The 22,119-nt window shown below is 45.9% G+C and overlaps 1 protein-coding gene across 3 annotated transcripts in view; it reads right to left on the bottom strand.

Moving 5' to 3' along the window:
* The window catches only part of HIPK2 (homeodomain interacting protein kinase 2), a 127,059-nt gene that overhangs the window by 19,410 nt on the left and 85,530 nt on the right, over window positions 1-22,119 (bottom strand). For 2 of the 3 annotated variants that reach the window (XM_041485929.1, XM_041485927.1), the window contains exons 3-9: window positions 14,782-14,905; window positions 12,573-12,692; window positions 11,790-11,876; window positions 10,539-10,723; window positions 6,686-6,848; window positions 3,966-4,185; window positions 2,343-2,464 (exon numbers count right to left, since the gene is read on the bottom strand). In XM_041485929.1, coding sequence (XP_041341863.1) covers window positions 2,343-2,464; window positions 3,966-4,185; window positions 6,686-6,848; window positions 10,539-10,723; window positions 11,790-11,876; window positions 12,573-12,692; window positions 14,782-14,905 — 1,021 coding nt within the window. The remainder of the gene's footprint in view (window positions 1-2,342; window positions 2,465-3,965; window positions 4,186-6,685; window positions 6,849-10,538; window positions 10,724-11,789; window positions 11,877-12,572; window positions 12,693-14,781; window positions 14,906-22,119) is intronic. The other variant, XM_041485928.1, reaches the window with a different exon arrangement.

Consider the following 22,119-nt stretch of genomic DNA (forward strand, 5'->3'; position numbering starts at 1 on the left):
ATTCCACAGGCTGCAGGTACACAGCTGCCAGACACGATGCTCAAGCTCTGTCAGTGCCTCCTGCCCTGGATCCCTCTGTCCCTCATCTGGGACATCTGGTCTTGTACAAAATGCACAGGGAGAACTGGATGCCAGCTGCCCTGGGACGCAGTAAGGCTTTACCAGCCACAGGCACTCTGAGGAGTGCAAACACAGAAACCTGTGCCATGCGCTGGGTACAATGGGAGAAAGCCTGACAGCACTCCACAGTTCTGGGAGCACAAAGAGCAGCACCATGCCTCATCAGTGGGACAAATGAAGCAGGGGACAGACAGAAGTGGGCTCTGGAGGCGTTGCACTCTCTGCTGGGGCCAGTCCCTCTCGCAGTCACAGCAGTTGCATGGCCCAGGCTGAAGAGCATTAGATAAGCAGCTGTGCATGAGAGGAACAGCTCTCTGCTGGGAGAGAGACACGCAGCCGCCAAGATCAGATGTGACTACAATGCATCACAAAGAAGCTGTGTTTTTCCATTCAGGAAACGAATTGGGTACAGATTTGCTCATCAGACCAGCTGCTCAGCCCGAACCGAGCGAGGCCCACGGACACCAGATGCCACCAGCATCAATCAGAGCATCCTGCCATCAGAGACAGCTCGCATTTCTCATCGCGCGAGACAAACAGGCACAGCAACAGGCACATGTCCTCCCTTTTATTACATCAAAAATTAAAAGTCTGTGCAAGTGAGGAGTGTTTCTTCAGAAACAGCCAGAATTCCCCTTTGGAAGTGACAGTGAATGAAATGTCAGTAGAAAGTATGAAATGGGATGCCCATGAAACAGGTGTTCACATGGCAGGGGCAGCACAGAAATTGCTAACCTGTGGGCAGGAGGGTGCTCAGGGGGAGCTTTACTACCAAACATTCCTCACTTACATAGAGCCCAGCAAAGCCACCACGAGAAGAAAGAAGGAGGTACTGAGATCTTTCATGATCCTTCTCTCTTTAGATGTTTCAGATCCAGCCCTCACCCCTTCAAGCCCCAAAGGACAGCACACCACAGGAGACCTGGCAGAATGGTGGGGGCATGTAAAGCTAGCTCTGTGACCTCCTTCACTCACTGCCTTGGCTGACTTCTTGGACAAGCAAGAGGTGCCAGCTACTGAGCCTGCACAGACTGCTCCATGCTTTGCCATGGCTTTTGTTTCCCTGCCTCTTAGGCTCTTCCTCCCCACCAAACAAGGGAGGTGGCCCATGTCAGTTGTTACAACAGGCTGCAGCAGAGATTGGTTTGATGTTTCAGACAGCTCGCTGACAAAGTCTCTGCTATTGGGAAGGGGCAGGGCATGCTAGCTGATGGAAATCACACAGGCTGCAAGTTGCATTTTGATCTGTCTTCACCAGATAAGTGTGACTGGCAGCTGGCAAAGGAAGGCAAGAGCACCAACAGTCTTACCCCAGCAGTGCAACACACATGAGTAAACCCTGAAGTCTGCTGGTTCCTGACTGCATATGAACATGCTGGCACGGCAGATCAAACAAGCCTTTGTAACTAGCTGGTCATCTTTTCCAGCTTGCACAACTTAGTTTTAAGCATACTAGGCGTTTTTTTCCCCTGTCTCGTATCAGCAGAGGTACCATGGTGCCAGCTTAAAAACAGGTGAAGCACATTCACTGAAGCCTGCACAAGGAGGAATGAACTGCTCCTCTGGTTTGAGGAGCTGGGGTACCCCTTGAGGATGTGCATGTAATCAGTAATACCCATTCCTGTGTTTTTTTTTTTTTTTTTTTTTTTTTTAGGAGGAACCATGCTTTTCCTGTGAGACCATTTCAGAGAACTGTGCCAATAAGAACTGCTGACAAGGAGAGCTCCTCGAGCGTGGGGCCCTTGCCTCTGCCTCCTACATCTCTCTCATACCTCACGTGCAGAGGTCCTCATAAAACAAAATGGTGAAAACTTAAAGCATGAAATGTATTTATCAGCAGCATGCAATTCACCAGTGCAACTCCTGGCTGCAAACTACCCCCAAGATTTCGAGTTCAGGAGGATGCAGGAGGTTATTAGAGGTTCCTTCTCAGCAGAGGCCTGACACTGCTTTCCCTGAGGCTTTCCCACTGATTTCAGTAGAAAAGCAGAAAGAAAAAGGGTTTTTCCAGTGGCTTTTGCAACTCTGACATAGTCTTTGAGCTGAACAATGAGCTGGGGGAGATTTTGACATTTCAGAGAAAACTGCCAACCCATATACAGTTGCCCAATTCTCCAAACTGCACCACAGAAGGCCCTCAGAGAAAGCTTCTCTCCTCAGCCTCCAAGAGCTGAACAACACAGTAAATACCTGCTGTTCTCGGCGCCTTTAGAATTCCTTACCTGTGCGAGGAGTCCTGGCTGGATCTGAAGAGGCTGGGCCCCAGGAGCCTGAGTGACAATGGGAACGGCGTTCTCCATCCGAACCGAGTATCCAGCGTGCTTCGAAGGGGAGGCTTGTAACCCTGTTCCACCAGCACAGAAGGGACAGCATAAGCCATCAGCAGCATGGCCAGGAACAGGGGCTGGCTCTCAGAGGAGCCTAAAGGCACTCGCTGATGTCCACTTAAATTGCAATAATTTAATAATAATCAGCTATCAGAGTGCCACCTGTTCCAACCTGGCCCAAAGATGTCCATCAAATGCTCACAAACATGATATGGGTATAAGGGTGCAGAAAAGACATTTCCAAAGGCAATAAGGGATTAGCTGAGTTTGTATTTTAGGGTACCTCAAGCGCATGGGAAATATTGCAATACAATGTGCACAGGCAGAAAAGGAAAAGAGGAGAGTGAATGGCTTCTCTTCCCCATATTCTCTGGTTTAATAACAAGAAATGGTCTTTATCAGCCAAAACCCACTGTTATATGAGAATGCTCTCTTTACACCAAAGTGGGATGGGAATCCAGAACTCCATACTCTGTCAGCCTTGATGGGGACAGAGGATTTTCTCCAGCACAGTTTCTTGGGATTCATATTTGAAAGGCTCTAGCGTACCCCAAACTCCAGTCACCGCTGGCTGAGCCCCACATTAGCCTAACTGAGCTGGAGGCACCTCAGTGCATGGCACAGCTTGTGCTGCCTCCTCTACTTTGGAGCCTTCTCAAAGCAGCAAGCTGAGGATGATCGCTTACATACTCCACTTCTGAAGTCAAACCCTTGAGATGCATTTTAACTACACTGAAGAGGTCTAGCTAAACTTCTCTATTTCAAAAGAGCTTTGATAATCTTGCAGAACATTTAACAAGTGCCTGGAGACTAATGCACAGACAGGCTTGTAGAAATGAAGAGCAGAAGTTGCACCAGCTGAACTGAGGTCTATTTAGACCACTTCCTACAGACACTTGGCAAGTTTTCCCAAATTGCTACAGCATGTAAAGTTAACAGAAGGACAAGTGGTTAACACTGAGCATCTCCCAAGTTGTCTGACATTAGTTCCTACCACTAGTATACACAGGCAGAGCTGTTTGCAGCAGGGCTGGAGCTGAGGGAATTGTCCTCATAAATGGTCATGGCATCTGTTATGGGGGAGAACCCTCATATCCATGAGCACCACACTCCCTGCTGCATTACCCTCCCGAGTTCCCCTTGTAGCAACGGAGTCACTGAGAAGTGACAGCATGACCCATTACATACATATGTACTGATTTATTGGTATTGTGTGGGAAAGCTTTCAAGTTTACCAAAGTACGGCAGAAGAGCCTTAAACTTTGTTCAGGGCAAAGAATGACAAGTACCACATATTGTCTCCCAGCCCCTTCTCAGTATCAGCTGCCTCCAGCTCAGGATGTTAGAGGTGCCTGCAAGATGCCCTGCCAACGCAGACACTTCCATCTGCAACAACCCCGCTGCTCTGATTTACTAGGCCAGCCCTTTTTTCTGCCATATGACCTGAACTGAGGAAACTTATTTCCAACAAGAGCTGGACGAAGCAGCAGGCCAAGACCTGGTGATGCTGTCACTTACCTTGGAAGCCTGGTGGGCAGACGATGAGGGCTTGCTGTAAGGGGTCTGGCCGGGCACAGATCTGCGCTGTTCCCGTCTGTAGGGGCATGCTCCGCTGGGCCACCGCAGCCATGGACGCCGCTGAGGGCTGGTAGAGTGCAGATTGGTAATTTAGTATGGAGACCTCGGGGTTGGCTAAGGAAATAGTGGCACTGGAGGAGGTGGGAGCCAGGTTGGTGGTCTAAAGGAATGACGGGAATTAAAACAAAAAACAAACAAAAAAATGAGGGAGATGGGTACGCTGGAAGAAGCAAAATCCAAAAAAATAATAAAGTAAAGTAGTGTAAGATAAAATAAAAATTAAATCAAAACAGCAAACAAGGGGTAGAACAGGACACTGAGGAGTAAAGAGACAAGGGCAGGGGGAAGGATCACAATCTGCCCGAGTGTGCCATTGCTGTGCCATGCCATGGGACCTCCAGCCACACGGCGCTGCTTGTACTGCCCAGGGACACAGCACATTCCCTACAGCAGAACTGCAGCCCCATTTCTCACCCAACTGGCTCTGATTTGCAGCATGAGGAAGATGGGCTCAGAAAATGTTGCTATCCATAAATCACGCTGTTCACTCATCATGTACATAGCTCTAGAGGCTACTCACATTTCTTAGGTAAAATAGACTCGGCACCTCCACGCCCTGTGAAATCTCATCCTGAGAGGGAAAATCCATTCTGGCCTTTCCTCTTAGATACCTTGTATCTAAGATGGCACATGCCCCTTGAATTATGTTTGGAATTTGAAGTAATCAGAAGTCATAACAGGAGGTAATGCTAACATTTGCAAAGACCAAACTTCACTTGAATTGTCTTTAAAATCTCTTAGAGCAGAAACTCCATTTGGGGATGTTTCAAAGCCAGGAAAATCAGCCCAGAGTTCTGAAAAAATCTAGAAATCTGAAGACTTTTTTTTTTTATTTTTTGTTTTGGACTGAGTCTAACAGTTGCAGGCAACTAAACAGCTCTGCCACTGCTCAAATATATGTTCTTAGCCTGCATGCCTAGGGAGGCAGACACTACCAGACCAGAGCCCATCCTTCCCCTTTGTCCAAACGTGCCAGCAACACTGCTGGAGATAGGTCAGATAACACTTTCTCATGGTGAATGTATGAACCCAGGAGGAGGCTTTGATCAAGGTGCAGGAGAGAGCAGACTAAGCATTCTGCACTGCACTGGCTGCTACAAGACCTACACTGCACTGCCACAGCCACAGTCATGAAGGATGTAACAACAAAATATTTCCTCCTTCTCCTCATCTCCTCTCAGTGCAGGGGCTGTGAAGTGCAATCTGCTCTCCTGTGCAACGCACTGGGCAGCAACCACAGCAGCTCCCATACTCGTCATCTCAGAACCCATAACTGGAAGGAGGTAATCCCCAGATATTTTGCAGACACAGGAAACAAAAGAAAGCCAAGACAAGTGGTATGTTGAAGAGAATTGTGAAAGGCTTAGACCTTGTTCAAATTAAAACACTCTTCCTGGAAATATTTCTGCCAATTCTTCTAGGAACATTGGGCATTACTGGCTCTGCTCAGAACACACACCCCTTATGAGAATTCAGAAATGACCATGGATCTCCCCAGCCAACAGCTGATCTTAATGTCAAGCGAAATGCGAGGAAATGAAAGCAAGTCTGCCTTTCCTACAAGTAATCGTGGTACAAGCAGTGTCTCTGCCCTGCAGCTGGGGCCTAGGGGAGCAGGTAGCATGCATTTCTTTAGTCGCACCTCAGAAACAGCCTAGAAAGGGAACTGGTGTTTGTAATAGCACCCTCTCACACAAAGTCATGACCTATCTCTGTCTGTGCCTGCCTGAATTGTTTCAAAAGACCTCCTGTGATCACATGTATCAAGACCCTAGTCAAGAAGTCTGGTTCTCTTACTGACAAAGGAGCATCCTGCACATCTACACAGACTCCTTTAGCTCCCTTGCTTTCCAAACCCATTTCCGCAATGCCACCTGCAATCTCTAGAGGGAATCTTGAGCAGCCTGTTCCCAAAAGGCTTCAAAGCAGCAGCTATAGTGCTCTCCCTGGAGAGTTTCCTTTCACTGCTGTAATACAGTACCACAGCAAACAACTTAGCCTGCCAGTCACATAAAATTTGTTAATGCAGCACCCCCCAACACTGGGGCAAGTAAAACTAATACAAATCACGATTATAAAGCCAAAGCCCACCAAACTGGAGTGCAAGGTGTTCACAGTGGGGGCCCTGAAGTAAAAGCAATGGGAGGTAAGAATAAATATTATTGCTAAACTCTTCTTTCATGTTGATCAGTTACAGTGCTGTGTCTGTTACAGAGGGTTTAAATTCATTTTACTTCAATGCCAATTTGAAGAAGGGCTGTAAGATCACAAATACTTCTGCCTGACCCAGGGAGTGAAGTACTGCTTGCTGCATTAAGGGACTAATGAGCTTTTCCCCATAGCAACCTCCCAAGTAAGCAGGATTTATCACCCCAACAACAACATAAACAACAAGGGCAACATTTCCCCATCACACAAAATGTCACAAGATTACTGCTTGCCTGAAGAAAAGAGAATGAAGAGAAGAACAGAAGAAGGAGAGTAGAAAGGCACCATCTCTTGGCAGGCATGTTAAATGGGATGCTACTTTGCTTTTCATCTTCTAGGCCCTCCTGACATAAATGTTTCAAGCACTGGCTGCTTGTGATTGATGCCCTCACCTGGCTGTGGACTGTGTTGAGCTGGTTGTTAAAAGTCATGGTCAGGTTGGTCGATGTACTTGGGGCTACGTGGGTGATGAATGGTGTCTTGCTCTGGTTCACCGTGTCGTACATATTCACCCGCCGCTTGCAAATCTCCATGTTCTGGAAGCAGGACTTGACACTGTGCAGGGAAAGAGGGGCAAGGAAGGCACAGAAAATCAACCAAGCGACTCACACAGGTTACAGTTCATCACAGTGGCCCTGCAATAGGTCTCCAGGGCAAGCTTAGCACTTTCTAGGCTCTTAAAGCCCTTTGGTATTTTATGCAGGTCTCTCGTAACTGGTGAGAGTCAGATTAACACCGTACTGAAGAAGGCCAAGATAAGAGCAGCTGCCCTGGGCCCCTGGGTGCTCCCATGGGTCTTTGCACTGCAATACAAGTCACAAAAGCAAGCAAATTGGTTGCTCTTTAGGGGACAGGGCAAGAAATACAAAGTGGCTATATTAAAAGACTAGAAGAGACTGAGAGCAAGAAAGAAAGAAACATTTTTTTTCCTGATGATGGAGCCTGAGAGGAAAAGAAAATTCATGCTTTTTGCCTCAGTGTAAGCGTAAAGATAGTTTTATGTGTCTTTTGCAAGGAAGAATTTCACTGTTCTTGATCACTGAGATCCCCTAAAAAAGTAATCCCTGTTCCTTTTAAGTAGTTGTTCACCAAGAGCTGAGTCCAGCTAAGCAGTTATAACATTGCCCCTGTCTGGCTAAACGCCTGTGCAGATGCTTATCTTGAAGCATGACATCTCCTCTTGCAGTCAATGGGACAATTAATATCAAAAAGTTATTCCAAAGCAAATTCCTCAATGCCTTGAGGGAATCTGGTTCTGAGGTTATCTCACACTGAGAACTAGATCTCTGGGGGAATGATTACAGCTTCTTCCTCTACACTGACTTTCCCTTAAATGTTATTGATATAGCAATGGAAATTTTGAGAAGTATCCTATTTTGTGCCTCAGTAAAGGAGATTAAATACTCTCTACATTGCTAGAGCACAGCAGGCATGTGTAGATGAAACTGTCCATATTTCATTAATTAGAATACCAAAGCATACAGAGGTTAAGAGACAACAACACAGTGAACCTGGGCAACACTGTATTCTTAGTACAATCTCACTTTTGATATCTGAAAATCAATACAGGCTTTCCACAATTCTTCCACAATAACTGTTTTTACAAATGTGACCTCAGAGTCTGAAACACAACCTCAAAATGTATAAAGGCGTTTATTTTATTTCCATTATCCCAACATGGAGGAAGAGAAATTCCAAGCAGTGAAAATCAGCTGTATGCTGACCGGTTTGTAATGAGCTAAACTGTTGGAGGTAGGGGGTATATCCTCCCATCACTTTTAAGAAACAGCGTCCCTTCAAAAAGAACAATCTTATATGATTCCTAAGGCTGATGAAGAGGACCTGGATCTTTTTATCCCTGTCTTGTCTCTAACTCAAATGGTCACCTCTCATCCTACAAGTAATATCTTGGTAACTGGATCTGGGTCATAAACAACCAGCAGACAAGCCAGGCTCAGGACACTGTGCACAGCTGCCCATTATGTGCATTCACTTCCAGAACTATACCTGTTGGTCACAGAACGTCCAGCAAAATCAAACACTTATCAAATAAATATAGAAGGCTATTGGATCACTACTTTTCAGTCAAGTATGAATATAATTCTTCCTGCACAAAGAAGAAAGCACTGGGAGGAGTATAGGTTCTGTACATGGTGAATAGTGTGTGTCATCAAATGGTTTTATCTAATAAGATGTAAGCTCTACAAAGGCAATACCAAGTTCTCTGGCTTTACTTTAAAAAAAGGTGGGAGAACAAACCAGCAGGGACAAAGCAAAACAGACAGAAAGTCTGAGGAGTAAATTTAAGAGCCAGGAAGTTAAATATGTGAAATGGGAAGCTAAGTTCACTTTGCTGTTTGCTTGTAAGAAAGCAGAACAGCCTCTCTTGCACTGCTCGAACTTGCAGCCTCTCTGAAACATTCCACAGCAAAAATTCCTTCCAGAAGCTACAGTTTCCATATATCCTCACTTTTTCTGCTGCCCAATTTATTTCCAAGAGAGATTATAGCATCCTGCACCTTTCAAGGCTTTGACGTCTCTATTCTCCAAAGCACAAGTAATTACAGACAAAAGCTCCATCCACTTGCCATGCTGGTTACAGCTTATTGCTCTCTTTGCCAGTCACTGTTTCCAGCGTGGAGGGGCTTGCGGGGTTACACACCCGGCTGGCACGCACTTGGTATTCAGAGACGTGATGCTGAATTCTTTATTTGGCTAAAATTCTCATTGCTGTTGGCCCCAATGATATTTTCAATCTTTCTGGGGCTTTGCCTGAGCAGCCACAAGTGAGCACTTAAAAAATGAAGATGTGGTTATGGACTGTTGCGTTAGTGGAAAGATTTCTGACTGCAATGCATTAGGTCACGAATCTCTCCTATCTTACACAATCAGTTGTTGCACAGTCAGAAGGACTGTTGCAAATTAAAAGACTTTTGTCTATGATGCTCACTCAATATTTTTGCTGTCATATTTTATTCATGAATTTTTTTTTATATGAAACTTTACTTTTTTCCTGTTTAGCACAATCATGCCCCATCTTGTTTTCATTATCACTTACCATTTATTTATAGGTAACAATGCTCAAAGATGGCTGTGCAGGCTAAGTCTGGGTCTACACAGATCGTGCACCCACTACCTTCTGGTAAGCAGATGCTCTTATCTTGTGGTAAATGTAACAAAAAGGCAGCTACAGCTCCTTCAAAGGGGGAAAGCTACCTTAAACAAACTCAAAATACCGCAGCCACCCATACAGGCAGGGGAGCTGACACAGTTACCTGTTGCTCTGCAGCTCTTCAAGCAGCCCCCTTTAATTTTGTACCTGAGCTCCTGACAGCCTTTAAAACACTCATGCAAATAGCACCCAATGAAAATACAGTACTGTGCCAATAATTGTTCTCCTGTCAAGGGGAAGGGACAGCCTGTGAAAGCACCAGGAACTGCCAGGTGCTGTAAAGCAGGATGTTCAAGCTAAGTGTCCTGAATGCTTTGTAAAACGCCCCCTATGTGTCTACCTTCTTCACTTACACCTGAGAAGCCTGTCCCTATGTGAACTGGACATGGGCAGTGGGCTGGGGACAGGTATCCTGCATTTCAGGCTGCTGTGCTCTGTGGTGAGGCCTTAGGAGAAGGGCAGTCAGGCTTGAAGATGTGACTTCTCATTTCCATCAGGCAGTGGAGCCCATCCTCATTCTACATGTGTCAGATGAGGTCACAACGTGGTATTTAAGGTGACACAGGTGGACAACAACCAAGATGAAAATCAAACTCCTCATCCTGGTGCTTATGCCTGTAAAACAGCCTGCTGCAGAACAGCTCTTCCCTTAGAAAGCAAACAGCCCCAAGCTGACTCCTGACACGATGGGAAGGTTCTGGTAGGAAGGGTCGGTCCCCCACTGCAGATAAGGTTGATTACCCCAGTAACAATCAGGACTATATTACTTTGAAATAGACTGATACTTTCAGCACTAATTGCATAATTTCTCCCGCATTTTAATGCAAAAATATGTAATTACTGAATATTTACATAATTAATGTAGCACACACTGAAGCGTTTTAAATGCCAAGCACCTACAACACAATTCTTGCAACCTTGAGTTGGCAATCATCTTTTTCTTTTAAGCAGGAAAAGATTAAAACTTAGGGATTAAACATCTTAAAGCCCCTCAGATACACTTGGTCTCCACCACAACCAGCTCTCCTTTTCACCCCTCAATTCAAGACCCAAGGGGAACAAAAGCCACGTACTGTGTGCTGTGAGGGAAGTCGAGCAAGTGTGTCATGGTGACAAAAGGGTGGCTCAGAGTTTCAATGGGTGTTATCCTCTTATCCGCGTCTATCGTCAACATCTTCTTTAACAGATCTATGAACTCCCGCCGGTCTGCCTTTTCCACCAACATATCGCTTCCTTCCAAATCCGTTGTCATGTTTACCTAAAGGTGAAGGGACAGGAGTGAGTGCTGAAGGGGAAGAGCAGATGGTCAGGTCTCCAGCAAACTGTGTTTACTCCTCGTTGGAGCACACGCCCTGCGAGCCTCCCTGTCTAAAGGAGGAGCTGCTGAAGAGCCACGCCAGACTCCGTGGTGGCTACTCATCTGGCTTGTGCATGTCACATCTCCAGACAGACTGTTAAGTGTTCAGCTCGCCTGGGTCAGTGGCTAATGAAACACTTAGTCACCCTCCACTGAAGATGAAAAGCTTCCATGTGGTAGCAGGCAAGCTCTGATAATCACAGTATTTATCATATACTGTGCCATCAGACACTTATCTATGTGTTCTATGAGAAAAAAATACATAAAATACATAAAAATTGTCAGGAGGTTTATGAGAAACACCCCATTCATGTATCAGGTGCCAGGAAAAAAAAAAAGACTTGCTATATTATTTCATTAATTATCCAGTCTCCTCAGATTCCAGTCCTTCATTCCTGCATGTTTACATGTTTTACTTGCTGCAATGTCTAGACCTTGCTAGCACAAACTCCAGTTTTGCATACTGGTTTGTCAGCACAAACTCCTGTCACAGGAGTGGTTATACTGGGATTAGCTCTCACAACGACATGGAACTGACACAGTGAATTAGTACTTCCCATTCTTCCCCCAGCCAGCCATGTTTTACAGCGAGCACACTCTTCTGTGGCCATGGTGAATATTTCCACTGTCACCCTTTAACAAATGGGAATATTAAAGCACAGGGAAAGCAAGTGACTTGCCAGCAGTCATACAGAAGAGCACTGGAGAGACAAGAGAAAATGCAGGATTTCAACACAGAGACGTGTCTTAGCCACTTTCCAATGCTGTTTTACTACAGCACACATACCCCTGTGTGCAGTCACTCCTACAAAGCAGCACATAACAGCAAATTTGATAGGCATAATCCTGGTATTTTTCAGGAGCTGGCCCCAGAATAGGATACACAGAGAACTTCCATAATTCCCTTTTGTTGGTGTTGCTGGAAAACATGCGAACAGTCTTGCTGGTTACTCACCAACACTCTTACCTGTGCCATATCATCCAAACAGTTGAAAATGTACTTTCTTGCTTCCTTTGACTTAATCCCCGTCTCTGCCTCATGATCATCTGGCGTCTGCTCAAAACAGGACACAGGCATTGACCAACACTGCCCTGCAACCAGCTGCAGATTATGTGCCACTTCCCACATGTGCCTCATCCTGTCCTCATCAGGGACCATCATGCCTCTCTTGCCTGACCAGACACCATTTACATGATCTCCACCACGGTTATGTGACATCCTTTATGTCACAAGGTCATTTATCTCTTCTATTTCACTTCTGAGGGTCCTCCCAACTATGGTGGGTTTCACATCCACCCTGGCATTGAGGTACAGCATCCCATCCCAGCCAGAAGTCCACTGGCCTCTCTCCTTGGGGATAGCATGCAGCCAAACCCACTGGCACCATACACTCAGGGCTCACCTGCTTTACTAGAGGTTTTGACTGTAGAATTAAAATGCTTGCCTTTTTTCCCCCCCACAATGAGTTAGATATTAGAGCAAAGTCTTCCCACTACACACAAAATCATTGACTATTTAGAGGGAGATTTTCAAGTCAACTCTGGACTTAAATTTCCTATATTTCAATGCTAAGCAGGTGTATTACAGGTTCCAACTTCTGGGGATGGCAGTTTTACCTTGGGCAGGATCCACCCCTATGTCTGTGCTGCACTGCAAAAAGCAGAAACTTATGCTCTGAGGTGACCTGAGTGTCTCCTCACTTCCAACTAACAACTCCAAGGCAAAAGAAACAAGGGAATGTCTTCCTACCTTCAGCCTCCACAAGGGATATGGTGAGTCTGTATCCCTGTTGAAAAACCTCGTCGTCTTTGTCCCTGCACTTAACAAATACTCTGCTGGTAAGCCCTGCGTCTGTGAAATGTAGCGAATCTGTAAGAGAAGGATGAGAGGTCACTGTTCATCCTGTGGAGATCTCTGGAGGTTTTCCTTGAAGGAGTTCAGGAGGCATTTCAACCAACAGAACAGACAAAAAAAGAAGATGTCGGATGTAGAGAAACTTCACGCCGAAAAACTCAGTGCAAGGAATGAGAGGAAGAGAATTTCTGAATGGAATTCCCTCCATTTATCACATACATCACTGGAAACTCACCCTTAGAGTACACTCCCACAAGGCCTAAGGATGAAAAGAGGAAAGTTCCTAAATTTTTCAAGTTCAAAGAGAAGGACCCACACAGCGATTTCAATGGGATGCCTTAACACTTCTCACCCTCTCCTCTCTAGGAAGTCATTTCAGCAATTTGATATTTGCTCTCTAACTTCTGCCTTTTTCTTCCACCTGAGCACACAGCCTGTCCTAGGAGCAGTCTGAAGTTCCAAACAGAGGATTATGAAGTGACTGCTTTTGAACTAGGGTGAAATATACACTCAAACCAACTGAAACCCTCATGGTATGGAAAGTACTTGTCTCTACTGACTACATGATGTTATTTGGGTTGCATCCACAAGCATGACCTCATTAGCACCCACACAGCTAAAAGATACTCTATTTGTGTTTCCAGAATCTCAAACTTTTATTTATTTATAAAGGAGAAAGAGTCTGTGATATACACAATTAAAGACCAAGGTCACACATGCCTGAGGTGCCACACAAAACCTTAACTTTGGCACCTCCTGTCTGCTGCATGGCTTCATTCTTCAAAATTGCTGCAAACTCTGCAAAACTACTAAAACCAGTCACCTACTTAAAAAATTCTAGGGAAGGATGGAAAGTGTTTCTGAGAGAAGAAACAGAGAAGGATAAAAACATTAAATACATAAAGGCATAAAAAGCAGCCGTGCTTTCAATCACTTCCAAGCACCCAGGCCCTGGTTCACTGTGCATGGCTTGCTCAGCTCTGCAGCTCCTCAGGTCCATCAGAGCCCACACACTTGAGAGGCACCAGCATCCTGCCTGCAGCCCCGTGCCAGTGCTGCAGCCAGTGGCCAGGATCAGCCCCTATCCCTTTCCCAGTTCCCCAGGAGCCCTCGTTGCACTTTACCAGAGGAAGCTTTGTGCTGGGCAGTTAAGCTGGCCAGTAAGGTATGGTGATTTCTTTTCCAGCTGTGTGTTTTATGGCTTTTGGGGTGCAATGGGGAAGAGAAAGAAATCTACTTTTCATGCTTGGTATGTGATTTTCAAATGCTTGTAAGTTTCTCAGCTACATTTGATTTCCTTTAGAGTCACTAATAGCCCTGCTCTTTGCTGCAAGTTATTTCCCCTGCCAAATTTTACCTTTAGAGCTCTGATTAAAAAAATACTGGTTTCAAAAGAAAAGTCAAGAAAACATTTCAGTATGTGAAAAACTTACTTATTTTCTTGCCTTTTTTTTTTTTTCTTCCTTTTAAAAAAATTTATTTCCTAAAAGAAAAAAGACCCTTTTCAGGCTGCATTTTCAGACAGCTAAGATCGGCCTGAAGAATACTGTGGGAATGCAAAGCATTCTACAGCCCTGGCTCTAGCTGCCGCTGCATTACCGGTTTTAGGACTACAAAAAGGGCATAAAAGCCTATAGGGAGAAAAGGGACGACAGCTTATATTAACTGGAAACCTACATCAATGCCAACGTTCTCCTTCTTGTCACTGCTTTTAATATGCACTCTCATAAAAGGGGTTATGAAATGCAGCTGAGTTCATGCAGTTTCTTCTAACAAATAAGGCTTTATACTGCACTTGCTGTTACAGCAGAGAACGGGTGCCTGCTCTGCTCAGCGAGGAGGGACATGCACAGAGCTCTCCAGTCAATGGCAGCATTGACTCTTGATTGAGATTTCACTCAGGCAGCCAGGTCTTAAAAGCCAGCGTACCAAGCTGCACACTGGAACAAATACCCAGGTGCATAATGACAATGTCGACTTGGGAGAGCAAGAAATACGGATCCATCATTAGCCAAAGTGAAAAAGTTGGCATCTGCTCACTCTGACAAGAGAAGGGAAATAGATGTGTGCACTTACCAGCGCCCAGGGCAATATCCACACCCACCTGATCGTACTCTGAAGCTCCTGGGTACAAGGGCCAGCCCAAGAACAGCTCTGCAATGACACATCCCAATGACCACATATCGATTGCTTCACAAAAGGGTAAACCGAGGATGATTTCAGGGGCTCTGCAAAGAAAGAGATCAGAAAACATCAGCAAGGGGAGCAGAGCTGCTCAGCTGGCACTGGGCAGCTGGTGCCCATCGTGACACTCAGAGCTGCCACCAGCAAGTGTCACTGCTCTGACAGAGCTGAGGGACTCACTGGTCACTGGCACAGTGCCTGCTGACCAAACATTAGTCGGTGAATATTTAGCCTTACAGAAGAGTACTGTGGCCATATACAGCCAAGACACAGCCTCACATCTGGCAGCATTTTGTAAAGGAGGGAACTACCACTGCTTTCATCCAGCAAGTGGGAATATGAAGGCACCAATCAAGGCCCCCACTTGAGGTTCTCAGTCCCAGCTCGCTGTCCTGTGGAGAACTGTGCACAACCCCTGCGGTGAAGCATCCTCTGCTCACACAGCTCCGTGGGTTCACAAACAGCCAGACACTAAATAATCATTACAGGACTGGTATAAAAGGATTACTTATTAGACCTAAGCCTTTTCCTCAGGAGGAAGTAGCTAAGAAGCCTTCCTTTCCCAGTCTGTCCCAGGCACCTGATTAGATTTCCTTTTCCCTTTCAGCTCAAACAGCTAAAATGCAGCAGCTCTCTGGCTATGCATTTATTGCTATCTCCAAGAGATGCCACCAAAGCACCTCTGCTCCCTCCCCTTCCAGGGGGAATCTGTCCCACTGCCATGGGATGGTTGGAATCCTTCTCCACTGATGCTGAAAAGGTCTATAGGATGAGGTTAGATGAACTTGCTTAACTGCAGTGGCCAAGGTGAGACAAGATGAATCCTGACCTGTGTGCCCCAAACGTTCTGAATTTCAAAAACTCTGTGTGAAAGAAGCAAAAATATTTTCCAAATACTGAAAACCTTATACACACAAACACCTTCCTTACTTATCCCACCTCTGCCTAGATGTCCACACGCAGTTATATGACACAGTTCCTATTTATACAAGGATCTCCTAAAGCTTCTCTCCTGTTCTTGCAATGCTTCTAAAGCCCGAGTTTCTGGTGTCATGGGATGTACAGCAGGAAGAATAACTTATTCGCCCATACTCCACTAAGTATAAAGAAAGAAAAAGCAGAAGACAGATAAAATAGACACACACTGCTTTAAAACTTTCATCATTTTAAATATAGCCTTGGGATTTCTCAGGCCCTTATGCATATTTTGGAAATGCCTGGGGTTGGCTATTGATCAAATCAAGTGCCACCATCCAAAGCTCGAAATAGGACCTATGGTTCCCAGTTCCCCATTTGTCATCAGGATAAGATCTGACACTAGTGAGATCATAATAAGGATTACCAATTGCAGTGGAAAATATTATGTTTTAATCACACCATTACATAGTCATGTTAAGACAAGTCTTTAGCCAAGAAACCAAGCAAAATGGTAATTTTTTTTCCAAAGAAGCAAAGACTCTGTAGCAAGAATCCATGCCTTGTCTTCAGTCCACAAACTCCCCCAGTTTTGGGGGGACTTGTAATGATAAAAGTCCCAAACTACCTCTTCTTAAACCAGCAATGCAGAACGTAAAAATTACAGGAAATTCTGGTATTTTAAAGTTAGAATTCTTTGTGCCATTCCCACAAAAACAACTCAGAAACTTAAAAAGTGGCTACCTCTAGCCTCATCTGTGCTTGTCATTGTCATACCCTACTGCTCTTTAGCCCATTGTGACAAACTTTTTATTCTAACAGCAACCTCTTCTCATGAACAAGGGGTTAATTTTCCTCTTTTCCTCCCTATTCCGTCATCCCTGTCATCCCTACACACTACCCGACACCTAGACAAAATGCAGAGAGAAAAAGACAGCTATGGTGACCTGAATCTCATTACTATGTAAATCCTGCATTCAAAGCCATCTGCCTCTCCCTGTCTGCCTTCCACATTGTGAAGGAAATGTCCCTGGTCACTAATGAGAGCTCAGCCATGAATCGCCTCAACTTCAGATCCTTCCCACTAACTCAAGTGGAGGGGTGGACTGTAGGGATATTCCCAACATGATTTTATGTGGAAAACTCCCTGTGCATCAAAAACCACTTGCACTGCTGTCATATGCAGCACACCCCTCCTCTCTCCCCACACTTAGGCTGCCAACACCTTCAGACCCCTGCAAAAAGTGATGACCTAGAATTTGAGATTCCAAAATCTCTTAATTTTTTTCCTCCTGAGTCTTTGGCTGTCCAGTGGGTTTACCTGAAGCTCCACTTTCTGGAGTGCAGTAATAAGGAGAGAATTTCTTTTTAACATGCAGAGGAAGTTTATCATCTTCACTATTGGGGAGAAAAGCACAAGTCTATGTCCATATTATTTAAACACAAAGAGTGCAACTAAACAGAACATCACTCATGTTATGAATTCTAACAATGGTGAGAATGCCTCTGAGAAGGGGCTACATCTAGTTGATATGGTACCTTACATACACCACTTGCTGTGGTTTTCTCCCAGCCTTCATGTAATCAGTAATTTTTCCACAGAAAGGGAGTGGCCCTAAGACAAAAAGATCCTGTTAACTGAAGTAAATAGTCATTAAGACACCTCAAGAACAACAGGTAGTGGACACCACACAGGATTCCAGATTTTCAGCCAGCAGATACCTCCTGTTTGCTGAGGGAAAGAGGGAGCTGCAGTCACCAGGAGCAGTGCTCTGCCTGCTGGAAATGGCCAATGCCAAGCACTTTGGGGCAGGATGCTATGAACTCTGTAATGAACCAACCCATCCACTGACAGAATACCTTTGAATCTCCACTGTGATGGATCTTGTTCTTTATACTCAGTTATGGATGCATACATCCTTCTGGTCGTAGTATCTAACATGCAACTCCTCTCTTTCTTAACATAAGCATGTCAGTTTTTTAAGAAAAGGTGAGATCTTGACTTCTATCACATGTTATGGCACAGAGTTCCACAGGCAACCTTCTTCTTTCAATAGCATCTTAGCTCGGCTGTTTAAAGTTTGATTTGCCTTCATCAGGTTTAAATTTGTCACCTCTCACCCTGCGTTCACATAGATTGGTTTAGAGGTGAAGATGGAAATGATTGAATCACCTGTCCTTTACCATAAGCTGATTTTATATCTTTGCCCTGCTCTCCCATGTCTGCAGCGGCTTCTGCCTTCTCAGTGTACCATCCCACGGATGTTTCAATCCACTTCCACTGCCTGACCCTGCAACTCCTCTTCCTGACTGCTTGGAGACAGGCTGAACAGACCTAGAAAGAGTTAAACACAAGGATATTCCCCAGACTTATTTTACACTATTTACAGAATGCTTTCGCATTCCAGTCTTCCCTAAGCTTAATATTTTGTTTGCTTTTGGAGTGACACGAGGCATTTCAGCAGATGTTTTATCTGGGAGATCCTCTGAGACACGCAGTCCTTTCTCCAGAGAAGCTGCAGTTAATTTAGGACATAAAATTATGCAGAAATAGTTCATTTTTTCTCTTCCAATGTTTACTGCCTTTCGGTACTGCACTGATCTAGCATAATGTTTTCTGTAATCTAGATCAAGTCCTTTAAATGATCCTCTCTCTTTTCTGCAGCCTAACCTAAGACAGTATGTGGTATCTGCATGCCACAGATGAACACTTCACTACTGGTCCAGTACTTTTTACAGATAATGAATACATTAAATAACTCTGGTCCTAAAATGCGCATGCAGTGCACTCCACAACTGACCCTTGTTTTCCTAAAAGCACTCAGATTTAGCTCAGCAAGAAAAACAGTGTAATTCTCTTTCCCAAAGGAAAAGAAAACAGTTTCCATGTCTTAAACAGTTCTTGTGTGGGATTTCTGCATTCTGCAGCTGCTAGCACTGTGTAACAAGGGAAAATGCCCTATGAAAATGCGCACATCCCACTATTGCAATCATAAATTGGAAGAACGATCACGTGGCAGCAGATCCTCCCAAACAGCACTGAAATCTTCGGCAGATCTCCCCATGACTGCACAGAGAAGTATTTTCTGTACCAACAATACAGGTTTTTTAACACAGACTCACCAAACCTTTTGATTGTGGTGAGGGATCTTGTCTGCCAGCCCACAGTGGAGCCAGCTGCCAGATACCTCAATACATGCAAGAATATCCCCACCTCCCGCTCTCCAGCCATTTCTTGGCTGTGCATCTGCAACACGCCTGGCACAGTAACTCCTGCCTCCACTACAAGACACACAGCAGGAAAACAGACAACTTTGCCCTCCTGTCCTTCCTCTCCCATGAGCTGCCCTCGATGTCTTCCAACAAAAGGCACTCCCCTTCTGCAAGCACAGGCACAACCTGTTCTACAGCTCACACAAATCACACCAGCACAGACCAAAGGTTTAGAAACCACTTGCCAGCAGCCCAGGAAAGACTGAAGAGCCCTGCCAAGTGCCTCTATCTCCAGGACAAAAGCAGTCATCCCACCCCCACTTCCTACATCCCTACCTGTTTCCAACAAAATTACTTGCCTGGACAGCAAAGGGTGACCTGCTCCTCAGCTCAGCAGTGAGTCCAGTCAGTTCCCCATCTTTTGGAGGCCAGCTTGAATGTGCCTGTGTACCCCAGGGAGCTGCTGGTGCCCCGGGGCAGCAGGGTCCCCGTGCTGGCAGCACCCGCAGGTCCCCAGAGGCAGCAGTGCCATCTCATCATCTGCTTGCACCTCACACACCACCCCGTCCTGCTTTCAGGCCTGCTGCTGGCGGAGTATTTACTTTAGCAACCCTGCTTTGTGGCAGGGTAATTTCATTGTCTGGTGTTTCTGTCAGGAAAATTAATTACCAGTCTAGCTTGCTGGCTTTTTCACCCACACATCACAGGACATTAAAAACAAATGCCAAAAAAATTCATTTCCACAGACTCGGATTCAGAGAGCTGGCCTCTTTCTGAATTTTAGAACTTCCTGCAAACTGCCCTCCTCAGGGATAATTTACCACCTCTGGTAGGATCCCATGGCCAAGCGTGATAGTCTCAGCAGAGTCCTTCATGGACAAGTATACACCTCAGACAAAAATATAACTCAAAGCTTGATACTTGTTAGCACCTTGAGCAGAGAGTGTTCCTGCACCCAGAAGAAGGCTGGGGGAAGCTGAAGGCAGTGCAGACAGACCTGCAGTGAAGATGTCTCTGAGCTGGTACACACAGCTCCTGTCTCACTCACTAAAGCCTGAATGCTGGGAAGCAGCAGCTTTCACATTTCCACTCAGGAAGCCCTGGGCAGAGGCAGAGAGGCAGAAGCTGAGCTCCTCTGCCCAAGCAGGGAGGCACTGAGCAGCTGCACACCCAGGGCTTCACCCAGCTCAGAGCTCATGCTCTCCCATGCACCAAGATACCTCTTGTGAGGACAAGGAACTGCATCCTTTGTGTGTCTTACAAATGGGTTTTTATTCAAGTGATGGAGCTCTATCCTCCTCTCAGATGAACCCTTTCTTTGGCATCTTTATGGACTCTTTCTCATACCTGCTCACTTGACTCTTTTGTAGTTTGTGGAGGTGTCCACCTTTTATTGCCATGTACTGTAGAATGCAGAGCACCTTTAACTCTTAGGTAATGGAGGTGGAATGCACAGAGAACCTTTTTTTTTTGTTCCTCTGTACTTCTCAGTCTCCAAATAATTTCTTAAGTGAAGGGATGTAAAAGGAGACAGGCTCATATTCTGGAAGTGAAATGTTACAGTTGCTATCTCCCTCACCCCTCTGCCTCTCCACTCACACAGACACCTGGAAGGGATGCACACTTCAAATATGGATGACCCCCAGACTAAGGCCATCCTCTCCTCCAGGGCTGGGCATCTGCAGACTTTTGTGTCTGTGATAAAGGCAGCCACCAGGGCCAGAGCATAACACCCTACCAGCCCCAACAGCTCCTGCTTGCTCACTCCCCACCCCATGCAGCAGACAGGAGAGCAGCTCTAGGCCCCACTCATGTCACTCAGCAGGGAAATGCTGGATTTCTGCATTTCTCCTGCATCCCTGAGCAAGGGACAGCCCTGGTAGTCAAGACTCATCCCAGAATATGGAGGCACACTATACCTTTCAGATTCCAGCAAAAAGTTCCAACCATGGAGAGGTCAGTCAGCACAGGGTTATTCCTGAGGGAGGGAAAGGTCCACAGAGGAATGCCACCCACTTGGTCACAGTATACTGTTTGCCCACAAAGATGTATTGGTTTGAGTGATAAGGAAGGACAGTGCCACTACAGGGCCTCCTAGCAGGCTCTGTATTTCACAGGTCAAACACAGGTACACCTGGTTTCTTGGAAGGACTGTGGGTGTAACCAGAGCCATTTCCAGGGCTGCCAGGCCACCTGTACAACCACCACTAGAAGGTGGTTGTACAACACTGCACTGCTCACATTGCTCTTGCCCATCCCTCAAGATTAGTCTGCAACACTTCAAAAAATATCTGAATCAGCTCAAAAGACTGGAAGCTGGATCCACTCAGCCCTCAGTGATGGTTTATGTTACAGGACATAAATATAAACTGGAGGCTGGTGACCAGTGAGGCACCACAGGGGTTTATCCCAGACTAGTCTCATTTAACTTCTTTATCCCTGACCTGAGGAGGAGGCAGGGTGCATTCTCACCCAGTCTGGGTGATGCCACATTGGAGATACCTGGCCATGCACGTGGGGGCAGGGCTGCCACCCAGAGGGACCTGGACAGATGGGAGGCATGGCTTGATAGAGACCTTCTGAAATACAGCCAGGAGAAATGCCGGGTCTGGCCCCTGGTGACAGTAGGGAACTGCTCAGCTGGAATGGCCATGAGCACCTTGACTCAAGGGGCAGTGGGCTACAAAGGACCCCGGCAGCAGCAGGACCAACAGCATCCCTGAATCAGGGCCAGCTATCCAAGGAATATGGTAACCCACCTCCAGCCACACCTGGACACCATGCTTGGTATGGGGATCCCAGTGGGAGGGTAACCTGGAACAACCTCAATGTGGGGAGGGAGAACCATGGTGTCCATGACAGCAGCCTGCTCCTCCTCCTCCGTCACATGCAGAAAATGGTGCCAGGCTCTTCCCTCAGGTGGGCAGCAGAAGGCAGAGATGACAGACAAACTGAAACAGGAGAAGATCCCTCTGGGGATGGATTGGGGAAAACATCTCCACTGTGCAGATAAATGAACCACCAGCACAGGCTGCCCTGAGGGACTCTGCAGTTGCTAATCTTGGAGGCTTTTAAGATCCAGCAAGATGAAGTGCTGATCTTGATCTCATGGCAGACTCTACCTTGACCA

This window comes from Pyrgilauda ruficollis, unplaced genomic scaffold (assembly GCF_017590135.1).
Source record: "Pyrgilauda ruficollis isolate IOZ18807 unplaced genomic scaffold, ASM1759013v1 scaffold73, whole genome shotgun sequence".
Classification (NCBI taxonomy): domain Eukaryota; kingdom Metazoa; phylum Chordata; class Aves; order Passeriformes; family Passeridae; genus Pyrgilauda; species Pyrgilauda ruficollis.